Genomic DNA, 21,627 nt, shown 5'->3' with positions numbered 1-21,627 from the left:
TACATTCCCATATTAACAAGGTGAAGATACAGAGATTGCAGAAACTTGAATCCATTTACTTTACTTTAGGACTAACAGCTATGACTATTAAGTGCATTGGTTTGGCATCCTACAGTTAATATATCTTGCCAGATTGTTCACTGTGCTTTAATGCAATGGGCAACAGGAATAAGAGACAACGTATATGGCAGCTACTTCAAATCTTTTTTCTTCTATGATGCTTTATTTTTCCTTCAACATTAATGGGAATTTTAGAATCAAGTATGATTTTGCTTCTGGCTAAAATGTTTGGATAACCCCAACCTTCAACATTTGAAGAAGACAAGTAAATAGAGAAAAAAAAAGAAATTTTATTTACATCTCTGCTTGTTTGGTGCCATGATACCATATCACCATGAACCTGGATGGACTTGAGATAATAGCAGTTATGGTGGTTTTAGTTCTCTTTATAAAGGTTCTCGAACAGTTTGGGCTATTTGAACCAGTCGGCGTAGAAGGTAAAATATGCTTTTTAAATACTGTTGAAAGTCTTTAAAATATTTTGAGTTGATTGCAAACCATTCCCAAGAGTTGATATAGTAATTGAAAGCAAATTTGCCACTGATAAATTGCAGGTAATGCAGGGAAGAACAGTATGATCTAGAATTAGATTTTTACATCATTTATGTTTATATATATATATATATATAGAGAGAGAGAGAGAGAGAGAGAGAGAGAGAGAGAGAGAGAGAGAGAGTTATATTTTCTTACATTATTTTAAGGGGATACAACAGTGGGGAAAAAATAAGTGTGTCAATAAAACAAAATCAAACCTCAGTATGTATTTGCCTTACAGTTGCAAGAATTTTTGTTAATATAAAAGATTGAAACTGATTATGGATAAAAGAAATATCTAGTTTTTTTAAAACAATTATGTTATTTCCAATTCTGTAATTTGAAAATAGTAGATTTCATGCTTTATGTTTTTTTTATAAAAGTTTTTATTGAAATGGATTGTCACAAATTTAACTTCATATTGTCGTCATGAACAGTAAAATGTATTTGCATAAAAGGAATGCAATTTTTACATTTTATTTGATTGTGTACAAAGTACATCATTTTGCTTTGCATATTTTATTTAGCCAGTAATATTTTAAATCTAGGCAGCCAATTACATTTTTATGAATTCTACACCGTTTTAACCCCTTGGTTGCTGGGGTGACTGCAGCATGTTGCAGAGTCATGTGTCACTGCAAAGTCAAGGGGTTAATATTTCCTGCTACACTTTTATTTTCAATATAAATCCAAGAAGTCATTGCCTGCTGTCATTTAGTTACACATTATAAAGGGTTAATGCCTGCTGCATAGTTACTCACTATAGACCGAAGATAATGTAACATAAAAAAAACAGCAACCTCCCACATGACTCTATCAGATGATTTCCTCACCTTGTAAAGTATTAATGAAGAGTTCAGGCCTTAGCTGTAATGGATCAGAGAGAGACCTGTGGCCACAATCCTCTTTGGACTGGCAAGATCAATTCATATTGTTCCTTTCAAATAAAACCAGGTTCATGATTCATCATACATTATAAACTTTATTATTATTTTTTTTCTTGCTTTAGAAATGACACCATGCAGTTTTCTTATTTTAATTTAAGGTTTATAGAGAGTTTCTTAGTTGTTTTATACAAACACATACACAGTACACCAATCAAACACATACAGATACCTTACACAAAGCAAGCACACAATTACACAAACAAACTCACACACACACACACACAGGACAAATATCACTTTGCTTTACCAGTCAGGGGGAATTACTATATATACAGGTTAGCTGTAGCAAGGACTTTATATGTAGATCAGTAAAGTTTAAATGATGTTGTGATCATGTGACTGGTTTTATAAAAGACTCTTTTACTAGGCTGAGGCTTTTATTAGGCTGAGGGGGTTGCTACCTCTGCAATTTTGTTCCTGGACATCTATACATTTACACAGACTGTAGGGTGTGTGGAGAGGAACTAAATGAGGGATTTCCACAACCACTAGGCACACTGAAATTAAAACAAACCAGAATTATTCAACTACATAAAGTTGTCTGTGCATGAAGGGGTGGAGGTGTGTGGAATGTGTTGGTGCTTATGGGGTGGGCTTGTGTGTGTTATGTGTTTGTTATGTAGTGTGGGTATACATGTGAATGCACGTGTGAGTATAATGTGTGTATGTAATGTGTGTGTGTGTGTGTGTGAAAGCTGTGTGTGAATGTGTGTGAGAGTAGTTTATGTGTGTGCATATGTGTTAGTGCATGTGTGAGTATAATGTGTGTGTGTGTGTGTGTGTGTGTGTGTGAAAGTTGTATGTGTATGTGTGTGAATGTATGTGAGAGTAGTTTATGTGTGTGCATATGTGTTAGTGCACATGTGAGTATAATGTGTGTATGTAATGTGTGTGTGTGTGTGTGAATGTGTGTGAGAGTAGTTTATGTGTGTGCATATGTGTTGGTGCATTATGTGAGTATTATGTGTGTGTGTGTGTGTGGGAATGTGTGTGAGAGTAGTTTATGTGTGTGCATATGTGTTAGTGCATATGTGCGTATAATGTGTGTGTGTGAAAGTTGTGTGTGTATATGTGTGAATGTGTGTGTGTGAAAGTTGTGTGTGTGTGAATGTGTGTGAGAGTAGTTTATGTGTGAGTGCATATGTGAGTATTATGTGTGTGTGTGAAAGTTGTGTGTGTGAATGTGTGTCAGAGTAGTTTATGTGTGTGCATATGTGTTAGTGCATGTGTGAGTATAATGTGTGTGTGTGTGAGTGTGTGTGTGAAAGTTGTGTGTGTATGTGTGTGAGAGTAGTTTCTGTGTGTGCATATGTGTTAGTGCATGTGTGAGTATAATGTGTGTGTGTGTGTGTGTGTGTGTGTGTGTGAAAGATGTGTGTGTATGTGTGTGAGAGTAGTTTATGTGTGTGCATATGTGTTGATGCATGTGTGAGTATAATGTGTGTGTGTGAAAGTTGTGTGTGTATGTGTGGGAATGTGTGGGAAAGTAGTTTATGTGTGTGCATATATGTTAGTGCATGTGTGAGTATAATGTTTGTGTGTGTGTATATGTGTGAATGTGTGTTAGAGTAGTTTATGTGTGTGCATATGTGTTAGTGCATGTGTGAGTATAATGTGTGTGTGTGTGTGTGTGAAAGTTGTGTGTGAGAGTAGTTTATGTGTGTGCATATGTGTTAATGCATGTGTGATTATAATGTGTATGTGTGTTAATGTGCAAGCGTAGTTTATGTGTGGGAGTATGTGTTAGTGTAATGTGTGTGATATGTGTAGTGTGTTTGTTCTGTAGTGTGTGTATTTGGGAGAGAGAGTGTAGTGTACGATTTATAATTATTCAGAATAAACCTATACCACAATATAGGCTCTACAAAAAATGCATATTAGCACAAAATGTATGTATAACAAACAATAAAGAAAAAGTACAAAGTCACAATTTAACTTTTATTATAAAATGTACAAAGCTCACAATGTATATACGGTCACACAAACCACTCAAAATCAATTTACAGATAGTGAGTCTGAAGAATCAGAATCAGACACTTCAATAAGCCGTAGAAATTCACAGTATTAGTACTACTCCAAAAGCATATACAAGATCACAACTATTAACCATTGGTAATTCAGTTAATTCAACCTCTTTCTTTTTTAGTTCAAACACAAACATTAGTAATACAGACCTCAACAGGCCTAACACCTTATCAATTCAGAAAACAAACACACACAAAAATCCTACAACTCCAACAAGACCAACCAGAAGAAGGCAACCAAGTTCATTCTCAAAAACCAGAATGGGAACCTAAGAGTCATAAATCTAACTGAAATCATATTAACAATAGATCACATTGAGGTACTGTGTAAGAGCCTCAGTTTTTGTCCAATTAATACTCTAAATACATTTGAAATTATTAAGGACATTAATCTCTTCACTAGAAAATAGTTAATAATAAAACTATTCCTCAAAACAGAATATGGAGACATTTGGACAATCTCTGCTCAAACTGCCCTAGACGACTTACAACATTTACTTCAGGAAAACAATATCAACCAAACTTTAGAAAGTAATTGTAGACTGCATATTGTAAATAAATCCAAAGACATATTACCTACTAATCTCTCACCTGAGATACAAGTATTTAACCAGTTAGTTTGTCAACAAATATAAAAACTCCTATATCATAGGTTTACCTGTAATTTAAACCCTCAGGAAACAAGAGCATTGAAAAAAATTCAAACTTGGGAGGACACTATTATTAAACCATCTGACAATGGTGAGAATGTGGTTCTGTGGCAGAAATATATTTACTTGGAAGAAGTTAATAAACAGATAAATAATGACAAATGCAACAAATAATTAATTGGCAATCCTACTGAAATGTTGTCATGTCGCGCTGCTCTAGCCGTTGCTAGGGGAACGGCGTCTCCTTCCCTGCTCGTTGTCAGGGGTAGTGTCGGGTCCAGATGCGTGCGGCGTTGACGTCATTGCCGCACGCTCCTGATGCTGGTCGGACCTCTGTGGCACGAATCCTGCGCCTATTTAAAGTTTGTACAAACGATCTGTCACTACCCAAGTATAGGTGTTACGTTGTGTGCTCCTGGGTGTGACAGATCGTTCTGGTATCTGGTAATGAGAGCCTAACTGAAAAAGCCAGTCAGTATGTTTATTTCAGATTAAGAGAATATCTGAATGCATTAACCTTCTTAGTTCAAAGAAACAATGGAGGTTTTACAAAAACTTGATATTTTACATTTATCTGAAAAATCCATACTAGTTACAGCTAACGTAGAATCACTCTACCAGTATAGAACACAAAATAGGAGAATAAGCTATATCAAACTTCCTGAAAACAAATCAGTTTGAAAATATGTTACTTACCCAGTTCATTTTACAGTTATTAAACTTTATTCTACCTTATAACTATTTCACATTGCAGGATTGTTTTTATTTACAGACACAAGGTACCGTGATGGGCATGGTATGTGCCCTCATCTACGCTAATTTATATTTGGGGTGGTGAGAAAGTTTAACAGCATTTACAGAAAAAAATTGTACACATACACAATATACAGTATCCCACTATGGATAAGGTATATAGAAGAGAATTCTGTTTTTTGGGAAGGTACACGACAGGAAGCTAACCTATGAGAGCAGCCAAAGTTAGGTTCATTTCTTGGATTTAAAAATACTTTAAAACAATGATGGAACACGTTGTACAATGTACAGAAGAGGAACAGCTACAAACACATTATTACATCAAGTACAGATGCCACTAGTAGCCTTAAAGCAATTCTAAAGGGGAAATTAATAAGGTTAAGAAGGGATTGTTCTATCTGATACAATTACTTTCAAAGTGAATCAATAGATTTAATTTCTTGATTAAAGGGACAGTCAAGTCCAAAAAAAACTTTCATGATTTAAAAAGGGAATGTAATTTTTAACAACTTTCCAATTTACTTTTTTATCACCAACATTGAGCTCATGCACGTGAAGTTACCCTGGAGTGAGCAATGATTTGCTAAAATGCAAGTCTGTCAAAAGAACTGAAATAAGGGGTCAGTTTGCAGAGGCTTAGATACAAAGTAATCCCAAAGGTAAAAAGTGTATTTATATAACAGTGTTGGTTATGCAAAACTGGGGAATGGGTAATAAAGGGATTATCTTTCTTTCTAAACAACAAAAATTCTGGTGTTGACTGTCCCTTTAAGACAAAGGGTTTTATCAAGCAGCAGGTTGCTGCTTTGGCGGCCCATCGTTTCAGGGTTGAAAGCAGTTAAGAAGCAGCGGTCGTAAGGCTGCTGTTCCTTAACCTGCCTGCCACCTTTAAGGTGGCAGATTGAATTCGTCCCAATCATATGAGTATATTTGAAAATGTTTATTGTTTAAGAAGATAGATAATCCCTTTATTACCCATTCTCCAGTTTTGCATAACCAACACTGTTATATTAATATACTTTTTACCTCTGTGATTACCTTGTATCTAAGCCTTTGTAGACTGCCCTCTTATATCAGTGCTTTCAACAGACATGCATTTTAGCCAATCAGTGCTGACTCTAAAAATAAATAGCTCCACAGGAGTGAGCACAATGTTATCTATATGCCACACGTGAACTAGTACTGTCTAACTTTGAAAAACTGTCAAAATGCACTGAGTTAAAATGCAGCCTTCAAAGGCTTAGAAATCAGTTTACGAGCCTACCTAAGCTAAGCATTCAACAAAGAATAGCAAGAAAACAAAGCAAATTTGATGATAAGTGTAAATGGGCAAGTTGTCTAAAATGACATGTTCTATCTGAATCGTGAAAGTTTAATTTTGACTTAACTGTCCCTTTAAATATGAATATTCCATAAATAGTTTTCATGTTTTCAGATACTTGACTGCAAAGGACTCCAATACACGTATATATGTCTATATATGTATACAGATGTATATATGTCTGTTAATACATATATATACAATAGGTACACACACATATTTAGACATGTATATGTATGTATCTCTACGATAAAGTCCTCTGCATGCCTTTTTTTCTAACAGCTAAGGGTCTTTAAATCCTTATAATTTTTTTATACAATATTAAAAAAACAGCTAGCGTGTCACTTGTAATCTAGCCCTATTGGCTGAACAATACCTTAACTTATATAATATGTTTAATCTTTAATAATATTAAGAACTATTGAATAGCTTTACTACCATGGGAAAAACAAAGGCGAGGGGGTTTCTCCTTTTATAAAATAGTTAATTTAGCAAACTAGTGGTATAATTATAGCTGTGTTCTTTTGGAAATCATAATACTAAACCTTCCCTATATTTCCCTATTGATATTCTGTCACTTCAATAGTAGTGGTTGAACTAAAATAACATTTCCAAATAGTTTTAATTTTCTAGCAGAGCAGCGAATACTTTATAAGACATTTGATAATGAAAGTTACATTTTAACTTCATTCTTTTTATTTAGTTAAATTATAATTTATACATAAATGTTGTGCTAATTTACATTCTTTGTAGCACCAACATTATATTGTCTTATAGGTTTGCTCTGTATAATTACAGATATATTAATGCGAATAACACACCAACCTGTATTGACCCAGTACTGCAATACAATTATTACAAGATCTACAGGAAGGATATGGTTTATCTTTCAATAATTTAGTCTCTCTTTCTCTTTTTGTAATATAGTGTATTGTGTGTGTAGTGCGTGTGAGTGCAGAGTCCTTAGCGTTTTGATGGTCTTGACTACGTTTTCAAACTATTACTATTTATTATGTAGGGTACGTTTTCAGGAGTAAATTAGAAAGCAATAGTATTAATATACATGCTGCTCTGTATAATGATTTTACTGACAGGTAGGTAGGTAGATAGATAGATACAGGCAGACAGACAGACAGCTAGATAGAGAGAGAGAGAGAGAGAGAGAGACACAGACAGACAGACAGACAGACAGATAGATAGATAGATAGATAGATAGATAGATAGATGTGTGGGATGTATCATGCTGTGTATGTGAGTGTAATGTGTTTGTTCTGTAGTGATTGTATGTGGGGGAATGTAGTGTGAGTGTGTGTGAGAGTAATGTGTTTATGTGTATGTAGGTTTATTCATGAATCATAAAGTATTGTGTGCTTTTCAGTAAAACCAGAAAAAGAACAAAGCAGAAATGTATAAAATCACACAAGGTGTAGGTGTGACATTATGGGAATTTATTATTTTCATGATTATATTCATCATGCTGTCTCATTGTCCTGGTCATCATTCCCGTTTCTATCATTTTAGATATAACCAAGTTAAGTTTTGTGTTAGAGGCTGTGCGGTGCTAACAAGCAGTTTTTTCTCACCACTCACTTACCTACAGCGCTGGTATTACGGGTATTTACAAACCCAGCGTTAAAAGTCAAGAAGTGAGCGTTGAGCAAAATTTTGCTCCTTAACACACTCCAATACCAGCGCTGCTTAAGTCAGCAGTGAGCTGGTCGTACGTGCTCGTGCACGATTTCACCATAGGAATCAACGGGAAGAGCCGGCTGAGAAAAAGTCTAACACCTTCAAAAAAGCAGCGTAAAACTCAGTAACGCAGCCCCATTGATTCCTATGGGGAAATAAAATGTATGTCTACCTAACACCCTAACATGAACCCCGAGTCTAAACACCCCTAATCTTACACTTATTAATCCTAATCTGCCGCCCCAGACATCGCCAACACCTGCATTATACTTATTAACCCCTAATCTGCCGCTCCGGACACCGCCGCCACCTACATTATACTTATGAACCCCTAATCTGCTGCCCCCAACATCGCCGACACCTACATTATATTTATTAACCCCTAATCTGCCGCCCCCAATGTCGCCGCAACCTACCTACACTTATTAACCCCTAATCTGCTGCCCCCAACATCGCCGCCATTATAATAAACATATTAACCCCTAAACTGCCGCACTCCCACCTCGCAAACATTAGTTAAATATTATTAACCCCTAATCTGCCGTCCCTAACATCGCCGCAAAATACCTACATTTATTAACCCCTAATCTGCCGCCCCCAACGTCGCCGCCACTATACTAAATGTATTAACCCCTAAACCTAAGTCTAACCCTAACACCCCCTAACATAAATATAATTACAATAAATCTAACTAAAAATTCCTATCATTAACTAAATAATTCCTATTTAAAACTAAATACTTACCTATAAAATAAACCCTGAGCTAGCTACAATATAACAAATAGTTACATTGTAGCTAGCTGGGCTTGTTTTTATTTTACAGGCAAGTTTGTATTTATTTTAACTAGGTACAATAGTTATTAAATAGTTATTAACTATTTAATAGCTACCTAGCTATAATAAATACAAAAGTACCTGTAAAATAAAACCTAACCTAAGTTACAATAACACCACACTACACTATAATTAAATAAATTAACTAAATTAACAATAATTAAATAAATTAAATTAAATTAGCTAAAGTACAAAAAAAACACTAAATTACAGAAAATAATAAACAAATTACAAGATATTTAAACTAATTACACCTAATCTAATAGCCCTATCAAAATAACCCCCCCCCCAAAATAAAAACCCTAGCCTAAACTAAACTATCAATAGCCCTTAAAAGGTCCTTTTGCAGGGCATTGCCCCAAAGTAATCAGCTCTTTTACCTGTAAAAAAAAATACAAACAACCCCCCAACAGTAAAACCCACCACCCACACAACCAACCCCCCAAATAAAATACTATCTAAAAAATCTTAAGCTCCCCATTGCCCTGAAAAGGGCATTTGGATGGGCATTGCCTTTAAAAGGGCATTTAGCTCTATTGCAGCCCAAACACTAATCTAAAAAATAAAACCCACCCAATACACCCTTAAAAAAACCTAACACTAACCCCCTGAAGATCGATTTACTGTTCTGAAGACCGGACATCCATCCTCAAGGAAGCGGCAGAAGTCTTCATCCAACCGGGCCGAAGTCCTCAACGAACCCTGGAGACGTCTTCATCCAAGCCGGGCGAAGTGGTCCTCCAGATGGGCAGAAGTCTTCATCCAGACGTCATCTTCTATCTTGTAATTTGTTTATTATTTTCTGTACTTTAGTGGGGGTTTTTTGTATTTTTGCTAATTTAATTAAATTTATTTAATTGTTTTTAATTTAGTTAATTTATTTGTAGGGTTAGGTTAGGTGTTATTGTAACTTAGGTTAGGTTTTATTTTACAGGTACTTTTGTATTTATTTTAGCTAGGTAGTTATTAAATAGTTAATAACTATTTAATAACTATTCTAAATAAATACAAACGTGCCTGTAAAATAAAAATAAACCCTAAGCTTGCTACAATGTAACTATTAGTTATATTGTAGCTAGCTTAGGGTTTATTTTACAGGTAAGTAGTATTAAATAGGAATTATTTAGGTAATAATATTAATATTTATTTAGATTTATTGAAACTATATTTAAGTTACGGGGTGTTAGGGTTAGACTTAGGTTTAGGGGTTAATAAATTTAGTATAGTGGCGGCAACGTTGGGGCGGCAGATTAGGGGTTAAGAAATGTAGGTAGGTGGCGGTGATGTTAGGGATGGCAGATTAGGGGTTAATAATATTTAACTAGTGTTTGCGAGGCGGGAGTGTGGCGGTTTAGGGGTTAATATGTTTATTATAGTTGTGGCGATGTCCGGAGCGGCAGATTAGGGGTTAAAAATTTTATTATAGTGTTTGCAATGCAGGAGGGCCTCGGTTTAGGGGTTAATAGGTAGTTTATGGGTGTTAGTGTACTTTTTAGCACTTTAGTTATGAGTTTTTTGCTACGGCGTTGTAACATAAAACTCATAACTACTGACTTTTAAATGCGTTAGGACTCTTGACGGTAGAGGGTATACCGCTCACTTTTTGTCCTCCCAGGACAGACTCATAATATCAGCACTATGGAAGTCCCATAGAAAAAAGACTTTACGAAGTTTACGTAAGTCGTTTTGTGGTAAGGCCAAAGAAGTGTGCGGTGCCCCTAAACCTGCAAGGCTCGTAATAGCAGCGGGCGTAAAAAAGCAGCATTAGGACCTCTTAACGCTGCTTTTTTACCTTAATGCACAACTTGTAATCTAGCCGAAAGAATGGTTATAGCCCACAAAAATGTGTATCTGGAATGGCCTGTGTGGTAGCAATTAGCACTCCAAAAATGAACTGGAGGTCAGACCTCTGGTTAATTTTAAAAAGATCCCCCAATTGCCCCCAAAATAATGTGTGTTTCCTTTATTAATAAAAAAAAAATTGTAGCATCCTATATTTTAGATAATAACTGTACAAAGCAGTTTTTAGGGGTTAAAGTGTGCGAGTGTGGGGTGTTAGAAAAAACGGCACTGAAAAGTGCCTATACATTGTGGTCTATGGAGACTGTGTGTTATCTATATATATTTATTTGTTAATATGTGTTAACACATAAATATATATGTATATATTCATATACATATATATTTACACTTTTCTGCCCATCGCTGCACTAGGTTCTCAGCTGTGTCTGACGGCAATGAGAACAAGGCTCCCATTGGAGCCTATAGAAACGCGCTCTTGTAAAAGCAAAGCTTCCATGCAATACCAAAGCGAGGTCACGTTCGCATTGCACTCAACTCGCAAAACCAGCGCACATTTACGTGCACTGGTATTACTAAGTGGAGTGCAAATATCATGCTCACGTAAGCGATATTTTGCGCTCCATTTGTAATCCGGCCCATAGTGTTCAAGGTAACTTAAAGGGAAATTGTAGCGAAAAAAATATAATCTTTCATTTTTTACACTACTCACTGATGATCTTTATGTGTTTAACCCCCACGAGATGGTTAACACATAGGTAAAGTCTAGCTCAGGAGCTAGAGTTCTAATGTGAGTAGTGCAAAAATGACATAGATAATAAATTAGAGCATGTTCCTTTAAAGGGACATTGTACTCATGTAGTCAATGGAGCTGACCTCGCCACTGTCGGAACTGAAGAGTGGCAGGTACAAATCTCTATATATCTTGCCATTTTTGAGCGGTTGTATTACGGAAACTTTTTTTCAGGAGATATTTCTTGTGTCACCTTTTTTTATAACATTGCACTGGCTACTGAAAGAACAAAATGAATTTTCTATGGCAATGAGTACTTCAGACTACACAGACTGTATAACTAAACACAAGAGTACGTACTTAATTATGAGACAAGGTCACCGGTAACAGCTCTAATGCATCTATCAAGGAATTTACTGTTCTCTGTGTTCACAAAATGCTTTTGATCTTTATTGATTGTTTTATTTTCCTGCACTGTCTTTATATAGTTACAATATAATGCAAGCAATAGACACGTTTATTTTATCATCCACTGTGTTTTTTTGTCAATATTTTATTTTGTAAATAGCATTTTTATGATGTCTGTATAAGCGGGGATCCTTTGACATACAGGTAGCCCTCAGTTTACGCCGGGGTTAGGTTCCAGAAGGAATGGTTGTAAATTGAAACCGTTGTAAATTGAAACCCAGTTTATAATGTAAGTCAATGGGAAGTGAGGGAGATAGGTTCCAGGCCCCTCTCAAAATTGTCATAAGTAACACCTAATACATTATTTTTAAAGCTTTGAAATGAAGACTTTAAATGCTAAACAGCATAATAAACCTAATAAAATAATCACACAAAACAGAATATATAATTAAACTAAGTTAAATGAACAAAAACATTTGCTAAACAGCATTATAAACCTAGTAAAATAATTACACAACACAGACTTCACTTGCATTTTTCTGCAAACAGTTCTTTCTATGCATTCCAATCTAGACTGATTTATAGACAGGAAGATCTTGTTCCTTTGAAATCTGCTCGATAGCTCAGGTCTGGTTAAACTGATTCATTTCAGCTTAGTTGGCTTTGCTGCAACACAAGCGGACAGCTCCACCTACTGGCTATTTTAATAAATGCACTGCTTCTCAATGATGTTCAATAGCAGTCACATGACTGGAAAAAAGGTTGTTATTCTGAAACGGTGTAAATTGAACCGTTGTAAAACGAGGGCCACCTGTATTTATAAAAGACAAATGTAAACTTGTTGTCTGAAAGGGGCAAGAGAGTCATAAGTAAACTTTTATGGTGCAGATAAGATATGCATGTCTTGTCTAAATTAAAAGTTTAGTAATGTAGGTGTAGACACTTTGAAAGACAATCTAATGAACGAGTTTGGACTTAGGAGTCAATTTATTAAAGTGCGGACGGACATGATACGATGTAGCGTATCATGTCTGCCGCACATCAATAAATGCTGACAGCATATGCTGTCGGCATTTATCATTGCACCAGCAGTTCACCAGAACTGCTTGTGCAATGCTGCCCCCTGCAGATTTGCGGCCAATCGGCTGCTAGCAGGGTATATCAATCAACCCGATCATATTCGATCGAGTTGATTTCTGTGACTGTCCCTCGCCTCAGAGCAGGCGGACAAGTTATGGAGCAGCGCGGCATCAAGCTTAGTGTGCATGAAGGCGCATCCACTATAAAAAACGTTCACAAAGGCCTTATCACATTCAAGGGTCTCTTAGGAAGATACAAAGCAGCAAGACAGTGGGGTAACGATTTACAGTTTAAAAAATAGTTAAAACCCAATAAAAAAGATTTAAGTATTTTGCATAGAAACTCATAATTGCCATTTTCTTTTCAGTTCACGCCAAAATGGAAATGGTCATTTAACAAACACTAGAAATAAATATTGTTTAAAACAAGCTTTGTGAAAGTTGCAAAGTAGCCATCTAGCGATAGAAAAAGAGTACACAGTCTGCCCATCCTTACAACCTAAAAAATGCATCTAGATGGGTTAGCAACGGTACGAATGGTAATGGATTGCAATAGTTAACTATCAAAGTCACAACTAAGCATTCTCATTAAAGGGACATTAAACACTTTGAGATGGTACTATAAAATGATAAAGCATAAATATATATATATATATATATATATATATATATATATATATATATATATATAACTCTGCTATATAGTTTCATTATTTATTTTGTCCCCTTTTCCTGTAATTCCTTTTTGAAATTGTGAGCTTTTCAGTTCCTGTTAGAAGTTGAAGTGCAGAACACTGTTATATTCCACACAGCCATTGGCTGCACACTCAAGTGACCTATTTATGACTTTCCTTAATTGGCCACAGAAGAGAAGGTAACCTAAGTTACAACATGGTAGCTCCCATTGTTTTATTGACACTAAAACTTTACACTTATTTTGTCGATATTTAAACAAGTAATGAAACTTTAAAAAATACATCTACATGTAGAATGCATCATTCTATCTAGCATTTATTTAGTTTAATGTCCCTTTAAAAACACGACTTACAATCAAATATTAAAAATGAAATATAATATCACTCCATTTGTAGACGGTGTCCTTAAGTGACTTTTCCTACAGATCCCCTACGCTGTTCAGGATATCATGTAGTCACACACAGGGGCGAAACTACAGGGGGTGCAGAGGTCGCAATTGTGACTGGGCCCCCCAGGGTGGGGGCCCAGCTTGAAAAAAAATAAAAAAAAATGTTTACAATAAAAAACGTTGACCTGCCACTGCCTGCACTGATATCATGTGAGTGTGACGTGATACTTCACTAGTGTCTCTGACTACAGGGGTTAGTGTTTCTGTTTTACCCATTGGTGTTTATGTGTGTGTGTGTGTGTGTGTGTGTATGTATGTGACTGTGTGTGTATTTATGCATGTATGTGTGTGTGTGTATTTATGTGTGTGTGTGTTTGTGTGTATGTTTGTGGAACCAGCAAATTACAGACCTTTTTTTACTACAGCATGGGGGGGCGGGGGGTAGACAGTGTCAGTCTATACAGTACCACTATATACAGTACGGGGGGGCTGGACAATTTCACAGACTACTGTGGTCACTTTATAAAGTACTGGGGCAGGTAGGGGCAGGTTGGGGCAGACCAGCCATCTCACCGGCAGATTACAGACTGTGTCACTAACTCACTGTATACAGTACTGGTGGGTTAAACAGTGTCACTATATACAGTAATATGGGGTCAGACCATCTCACAGACTGTGGGCACAGGGTACCTCCTTTTGCAGACATGTAATCTGATTCCCATTTTTTTTCTGTGTTAAATGTAAAAAAAAGATATGTATCAAATTCACTTTTTTTTGTGGGGGGGGGGGGCTTCTTAGATTCTTGCACCTGGGCCCTGTGGTTTCTAGTTATGCCTCTGACACACACACATATATATATATATATATATATATCTGTATATGAAGCTATACATATGTAAATGTCTGCCCTGGCCCCTGTATACAGCCTCTCCAGTAGGGATGAATGGAGTTTAAATTGATATGAAATGTAACTAAGGTGCATTTCTTGTCTTCTGTGGCCTTTTTAGAATGTTTGACATATTTGCAAAATAAAAGATGGTTTGCAAAAGCTGCAAAATAGTTTGAAAGTTTCCCAATGTGCCCTTTCTAGGACTTATTAAGTGCCTATAGGTGTCATACCATAAGCCAAAGCTGGACTTAAAATGCTGTTGAAAAGTGACCGAAAAATGCATTGTGATCGCCAAGATCCATAGGGAAAATGGACCTTGTATATCTAACTTAAAATAATTAAGGGGACAGTAAAAGTCCAAATTAAACTTTCATGATACCGATAGAACATGCAAACTTTTCAATTTACCTCTATTATAAAATTTGCTTTGTCCTCTTCATATTATTTGTTGAAGAGCAAACCTATAAGGCTGATAGGAGTGTACACACGTCTTTAGATTTTTATGGCAGCAGTTTTGGCAAATATGTGTAACATTGATATAAACATTGTTGAAAGCACTGCTGCCAGATGGCTTAAGATATGTACACTTTCCGTTTAAATTTAATTTTGACTTTACTGTCCCTTTAAGCTAATTAACACATCCCACAATTTAAAGTGTTGTATTCTTCAAAAAAAGTAGATGATCATTCAAATAGAAGTATTTATAAGTAATAGCAAATATAAATGTACCAATCATTATAAAATGAAGTCTAACATATCTGTTTACCATAATGATTTTACATACTGAATGTTAATAGAATCTTAGAAGGCAATGAGTTGGGAGATACACAGATCATACACTTCTATCTATATCTTCTATATTCAATTTTGAGCCTAATCATAAAAATATTGGCCAGTAATTTACTGATCAAGTGGAAACCTTTACTTTAAGCACCTTAGTTACATTTCTTGTGCATCCTTAATGGGTTTGTCTTGTATTAATGATTGTACAGGGATGGGAGAACTGTACTGTGGCAATAAAGGGACATAAACCACTAAAAAGAAAATGTGTTAAAACATTTTATTACTGCACTTTTGCTTGCATATCACTATATGTTTAACACTTGAAAGTGGTTAAATACATAGTTAAAGTGAGCTGTAGAATAGCATTGCACTACTGGGAGCTAGCTCAACACATCTGTTGAGCCAATGACAAGAGGTATATATGTATAGCCTTAGCCATCAACCACCAGTGAGCTCCCAATAGTGTATACTACTCCTTAGCCTATCTAGGTTTGCTCTTCAACCAAGGATACCAGAAGAACAAACTCAATTTCATAATATAAGCAAATTAAAAAATATCTTAAAATGGCATGCTTTGTTTCAATTATGTAAGTTAAAGGGATACTAAACCCAATTTCTTTTTTTTCATGATTCAGATGAGTGCAATTTTAAGCAACTTTCTAATTTACTCGTATTGACAATTTTTCTTTGTTCTTTTGCTATCTTTATTTAAAAAGCAGGGATGTAAAACTTACATGTAGCCACCAATAAGCAAGCATAACCCAGGTTCTGAACCAAAAAACTGTCCAGCTCCTAAATTTTAATTTCCTGCTTTTTAAATAAAGATAGCAAGAGAACAAAGAAAATTAGTTAATAGGAGTAAATTAGAAAGTTGCTTAAAATTGCATGTTCTATCTGATTCATGAAAACAAAATTGGGTTTAGTGTCCCTTTAACTTTGGACTTTTTATGCCCCTTTAATTTCTGAAGGAATTCCTGCTACATTAATGAATTCCTCTCAGAACTTCAGAGCTTGGACTCCTTTTAGCTTTCTCTCCTGGTTAACCTTGATTTACTATTACGGTGACTCAAAGACTTCTGTTTATCTTAGGCAACTCCACCTTCTCACTCATCGTTTCGCCTTGATTGTCTAATATCTACATTCTGTTTATATTCAAAATTATATTATTGTGTGCAGCAACAGCCTAGACTTCTTTATATACCCCAAGCCAGTAATGCATCCCAGCCTCTGTCCTACAGTTCGTCTTTAGTCATATAACTTAGATCAGTGTCTCTCAACCGCGGTCCTCAAGTTCGCATATTTTTATTATAGCTAGTAGAGCCTGTATCATTGTTCCAGATACCTGATAAGCTTTCTGAATTTAACTGAGAAGTTCCATGCTAACGTAACTTTACATACATGCAAATGTTATTACACCGTAGGTAGTTATATAGTGGAATAAAACTATTGATATGCTATATGATGGAATAAGACTAGTGATATGCTATATGCTGGAATAAGACAATTGATATGCTATATGCTGGAATAAGACTAGTGATATGCTATATGCTTGAATAAGACTAGTGATATGCTATATGCTGGAATAAGACTAGTTATATGCTATATGCTGGAATAAGACTAGTGATATGCTATATGCTGGAATAAGACTAGTTATATGCTATATGCTGGAATAAGACTAGTGATATGCTATATGCTGGAATAAGACTAGTGATATGCTATATGATGGAATAAGACTAGTGATATGCTATATGCTGGAATAAGACTAGTTATATGCTATATGCTGGAATAAGACTAGTGATATGCTATATGATGGAATAAGACTAGTTATATGCTATATGCTGGAATGAGACTAGTGATATGCTATATGATGGAATAAGACTAGTGATATGCTATATGCTGGAATAAGACTAGTGATATGCTATATGCTGGAATAAGACTAGTTATATGCTATATGCTGGAATAAGACTAGTGATATGCTATATGATGGAATAAGACTAGTGATATGCTATATGCTGGAATAAGACTAGTGATATGCTATATGATGGAATAAGACTAGTGATATGCTATATGCTGGAATAAGACTAGTGATATGCTATATGATGGAATAAGACTAGTTATATGCTATATGCTGGAATAAGACTAGTGATATGCTATATGCTTGAATAAGACTAGTGATATGCTATATGCTTGAATAAGACTAGTGATATGCTATATGCTTGAATAAGACTAGTGATATGCTATATGCTTGAATAAGACTAGTGATATGCTATATGATGGAATAAGACTAGTGATATGCTATATGCTTGAATAAGACTAGTGATATGCTATATGCTTGAATAAGACTAGTGATATGCTATATGCTTGAATAAGACTAGTGATATGCTATATGATGGAATAAGACTAGTTATATGCTATATGCTGGAATAAGACTAGTGATATGCTATATAATGGAATAAGACTAGTGATATGCTATATGCTGGAATAAGACTAGTGATATGCTATATGCTGGAATAAGACTAGTTATATGCTATATGCTGGAATAAGACTAGTGATATGCTATATGATGGAATAAGACTAGTGATATGCTATATGCTGGAATAAGACTAGTGATATGCTATATGATGGAATAAGACTAGTGATATGCTATATGCTGGAATAAGACTAGTGATATGCTATATGATGAAATAAGACTAGTTATATGCTATATGCTGGAATAAGACTAGTGATATGCTATATGCTGGAATAAGACTAGTGATATGCTATATGCTGGAATAAGACTAGTGATATGCTATATGCTGGAATAAGACTAGTGATATGCTATATGCTGGAATAAGACTAGTGATATGCTATATGCTGGAATAAGACTAGTTATATGCTATATGCTGGAATAAGACTAGTGATATGCTATATGCTGGAATAAGACTAGTTATATGCTATATGCTGGAATAAGACTAGTGATATGCTATATGCTGGAATAAGACTAGTGATATGCTATATGCTGGAATAAGACTAGTGATATGCTATATGATGGAATAAGACTAGTGATATGCTATATGCTGGAATAAGACTAGTGATATGCTATATGATGAAATAAGACTAGTTATATGCTATATGCTGGAATAAGACTAGTGATATGCTATATGATGGAATAAGACTAGTGATATGCTATATGCTTGAATAAGACTAGTGATATGCTATATGCTGGAATAAGACTAGTGATATGCTATATGCTGGAATAAGACTAGTGATATGCTATATGATGGAATAAGACTAGTGATATGCTATATGCTGGAATAAGACTAGTGATATGCTATATGCTGGAATAAGACTAGTGATATGCTATATGCTGGAATAAGACTAGTGATATGCTATATGTTGGAATAAGACTAGTGATATGCTATATGCTTGAATAAGACTAGTGATATGCTATATGCTGGAATAAGACTAGTGATATGCTATATGCTTGAATAAGACTAGTGATATGCTATATGCTTGAATAAGACTAGTGATATGCTATATGCTGGAATAAGACTAGTTATATGCTATATGCTGGAATAAGACTAGTGATATGCTATATGCTGGAATAAGACTAGTGATATGCTATATGCTGGAATAAGACTAGTTATATGCTATATGCTGGAATAAGACTAGTGATATGCTATATGCTGGAATAAGACTAGTGATATGTTATATGCTTGAATAAGAGTAGTGATATGCTATATGCTTGAATAAGACTAGTGATATGCTATATGCTGGAATAAGACTAGTGATATGCTATATGCTGGAATAAGACTAGTTATATGCTATATGCTGGAATAAGACAATTGATATGCTATATGCTGTTCCCCATGGGTGTATGTGTTCTTTAAAAAAACACATCTTATAAGAAGACTAAAGACCAACATAAGCCTGGCGAAGTATGCAAACATAGTTATAAAATAACAAGTATATGAGATAGTGAGTATTTCTAAGCAGAATTAGGGCCACTCTTTGTCTCAAATGTAAACCCAATATTCGCCGAAGGGTGACCAACAACTACCCTGAACACACACGGGCCATATAATAGGGAATTCAAATTAGAGAGAAGAGTTTTTAAGCTTGAAGTGTACTTGGTTATGGTTATACTGCTATACCCCTGAAATATCCTGGATTGTTACTAAAGTAGCTTTATATTATCATATAGTAACAAGCTGGAGGAGTTTCTTATTTTAGATGTAAAACTATGCAATAATCAGCCCCAAATTGCTAAAACAAACATTTGTTATGTGCACAACTATAGGACCGTAAAGGAAGTTATGAGGGACATTAAACACTTTTAGATGGTAATATAAAATGATAAATCTTATATATATATAAAAAAAACTCTGCAATATACTTTCATTATTTATTTTGTTCCCTTTTACCTGTAATTCTATTCTGAAATGGTGAGCTTTTCAGTTCCTGTTAGAAATGGAAGTGTATTCCACACAGCCATTGGTTGCACACTCTAGTGACCTATTTATAACTGTCTCTAATTGGCCACAGCAGAGAAGGTAACCTAAGTTACAACATGGCAGCTCCTATTGTTTTATAGACACTGCTCTTATTTTGTCAATATTCAAACAACTAATGAAATCCAAAAAATACATCTAAATGTTATTCTCAGACTAATCTTTTCTTTGACTGCATCATTCTATCTTGCCTTTATTTAGCGTTTAATGTCCCTTTAACAGAAACAGCTAAATATAGGTCTTAACTGGAGACAATTGGATATCTTTACCTCTTAGGTGCTATCATGGAATATGAGATAGCCTAGCCTTTAGCTGCACCAAATGCAACCTATGGCGCTCTAAGACGTATAAGGACCTCATAGGCATAATATGAACACATATACAATAACAGAGGAAGTAAAAGGCACATACGGGTAGATTTATGAAATGTCGGACCGACATGATTCACTGTCGCGAACATGTCCGCCGACATTGCTAAATGTCGACAGCATACACTGTCAGCATTTATCATTGCACAAGCACTTCTGATGAAATGCTTGTGCAATGCCGCGTATCCGATAGGGATGATTGCTGTCCACCACCTCAGAGGTGGCGGGTGAGTTAAGGAGCAGCGGTCTTATGACCGCTGCTTCTTAACTTTTGCTTCCGGTGAGCCTAAAGGTTTGCGCGGAAACAGCTGCATCTGCAGCATAATAAATCTACCCCATAAACGTATCTAATTAATGAAATAACAGTAGTGAGGCACATCTCAATAATCCTTATCCACCAACATTGTTTAGCTCATGCGGTGCTTGAATCTTCATATCATTAAGAGTTGAAAACTAGGTTCCCAAAGCTTAATATGGTGTTATTCCACAAGAGTTCCATTAGTGAAAAATAGCGTAATATAGACCAATTGATCAAGAGTTGCATGGTCGCTGTTCTTTAAATAATATAAAATTATGCCACACCAGTTCTCCTGAGGGGTGTAAAGCTTGGCATGATATCTTGGCTAGATTTATCACTAAAGTTCTGTGTTGCTCGAGGGTCTTCATCAAAGGTCCCAAAGCTTCCATATCTTGATCCTCCATGTGTCAGTGTATCAATTGAATTTTTGCTGCATTTCAGCAATGCCCACCAGTATGATCTGGACATTTTTGCGGATACATATGTCCCTGCAGACTTACATGGCACCTCTAAATCTGGGTCTGCAGTGTGGGCGGGTTGATGGGCCTCGGCTCCTGACCATTTTCTCCGCTTCGAGACCTTGTTAAATTCAATCTCTCCCAGCTGTATTATTTTAGTTTGCGTAGTGCTTGATAGAGCCGGAGGTTGACGTTGGGGCCCTATAACATCGCTCCGGATGAGTAGCACATGTATGCTGTTAGTTGGTGAGGCTTCAACAATGGAGGTTGAGCTGACTGCGGTCCGCAGCGTATCTGTACAGAGTGCTTGGTGATGGTCCAAGAGACGTAACTAACTCCATAGTGAAAGGAAAACAGGTTCTGGAGATGTTGTAACATAGATTGTATTATGGCAATTGAAACATTACTGCTTACCCCGAGTTACA

The 21,627-nt window shown here is 35.6% G+C and overlaps 1 protein-coding gene across 1 annotated transcript in view; it reads left to right on the top strand.

The window, feature by feature from the left end:
- The first annotated feature begins 394 nt into the window (after window positions 1-394).
- Window positions 395-21,627, top strand: part of KCNIP2 (potassium voltage-gated channel interacting protein 2) — a 298,517-nt gene continuing 277,284 nt past the window's right edge. The window contains 1 exon segment of the mRNA XM_053692956.1: window positions 395-497. Coding sequence (XP_053548931.1) covers window positions 395-497 — 103 coding nt within the window.

This window comes from Bombina bombina, chromosome 9, assembly GCF_027579735.1.
Source record: "Bombina bombina isolate aBomBom1 chromosome 9, aBomBom1.pri, whole genome shotgun sequence".
NCBI lineage: Eukaryota > Metazoa > Chordata > Amphibia > Anura > Bombinatoridae > Bombina > Bombina bombina.
The sequence above is the reverse complement of the archived record's forward strand: the minus strand, read 5'-3'. Positions and strand labels throughout refer to the sequence as shown.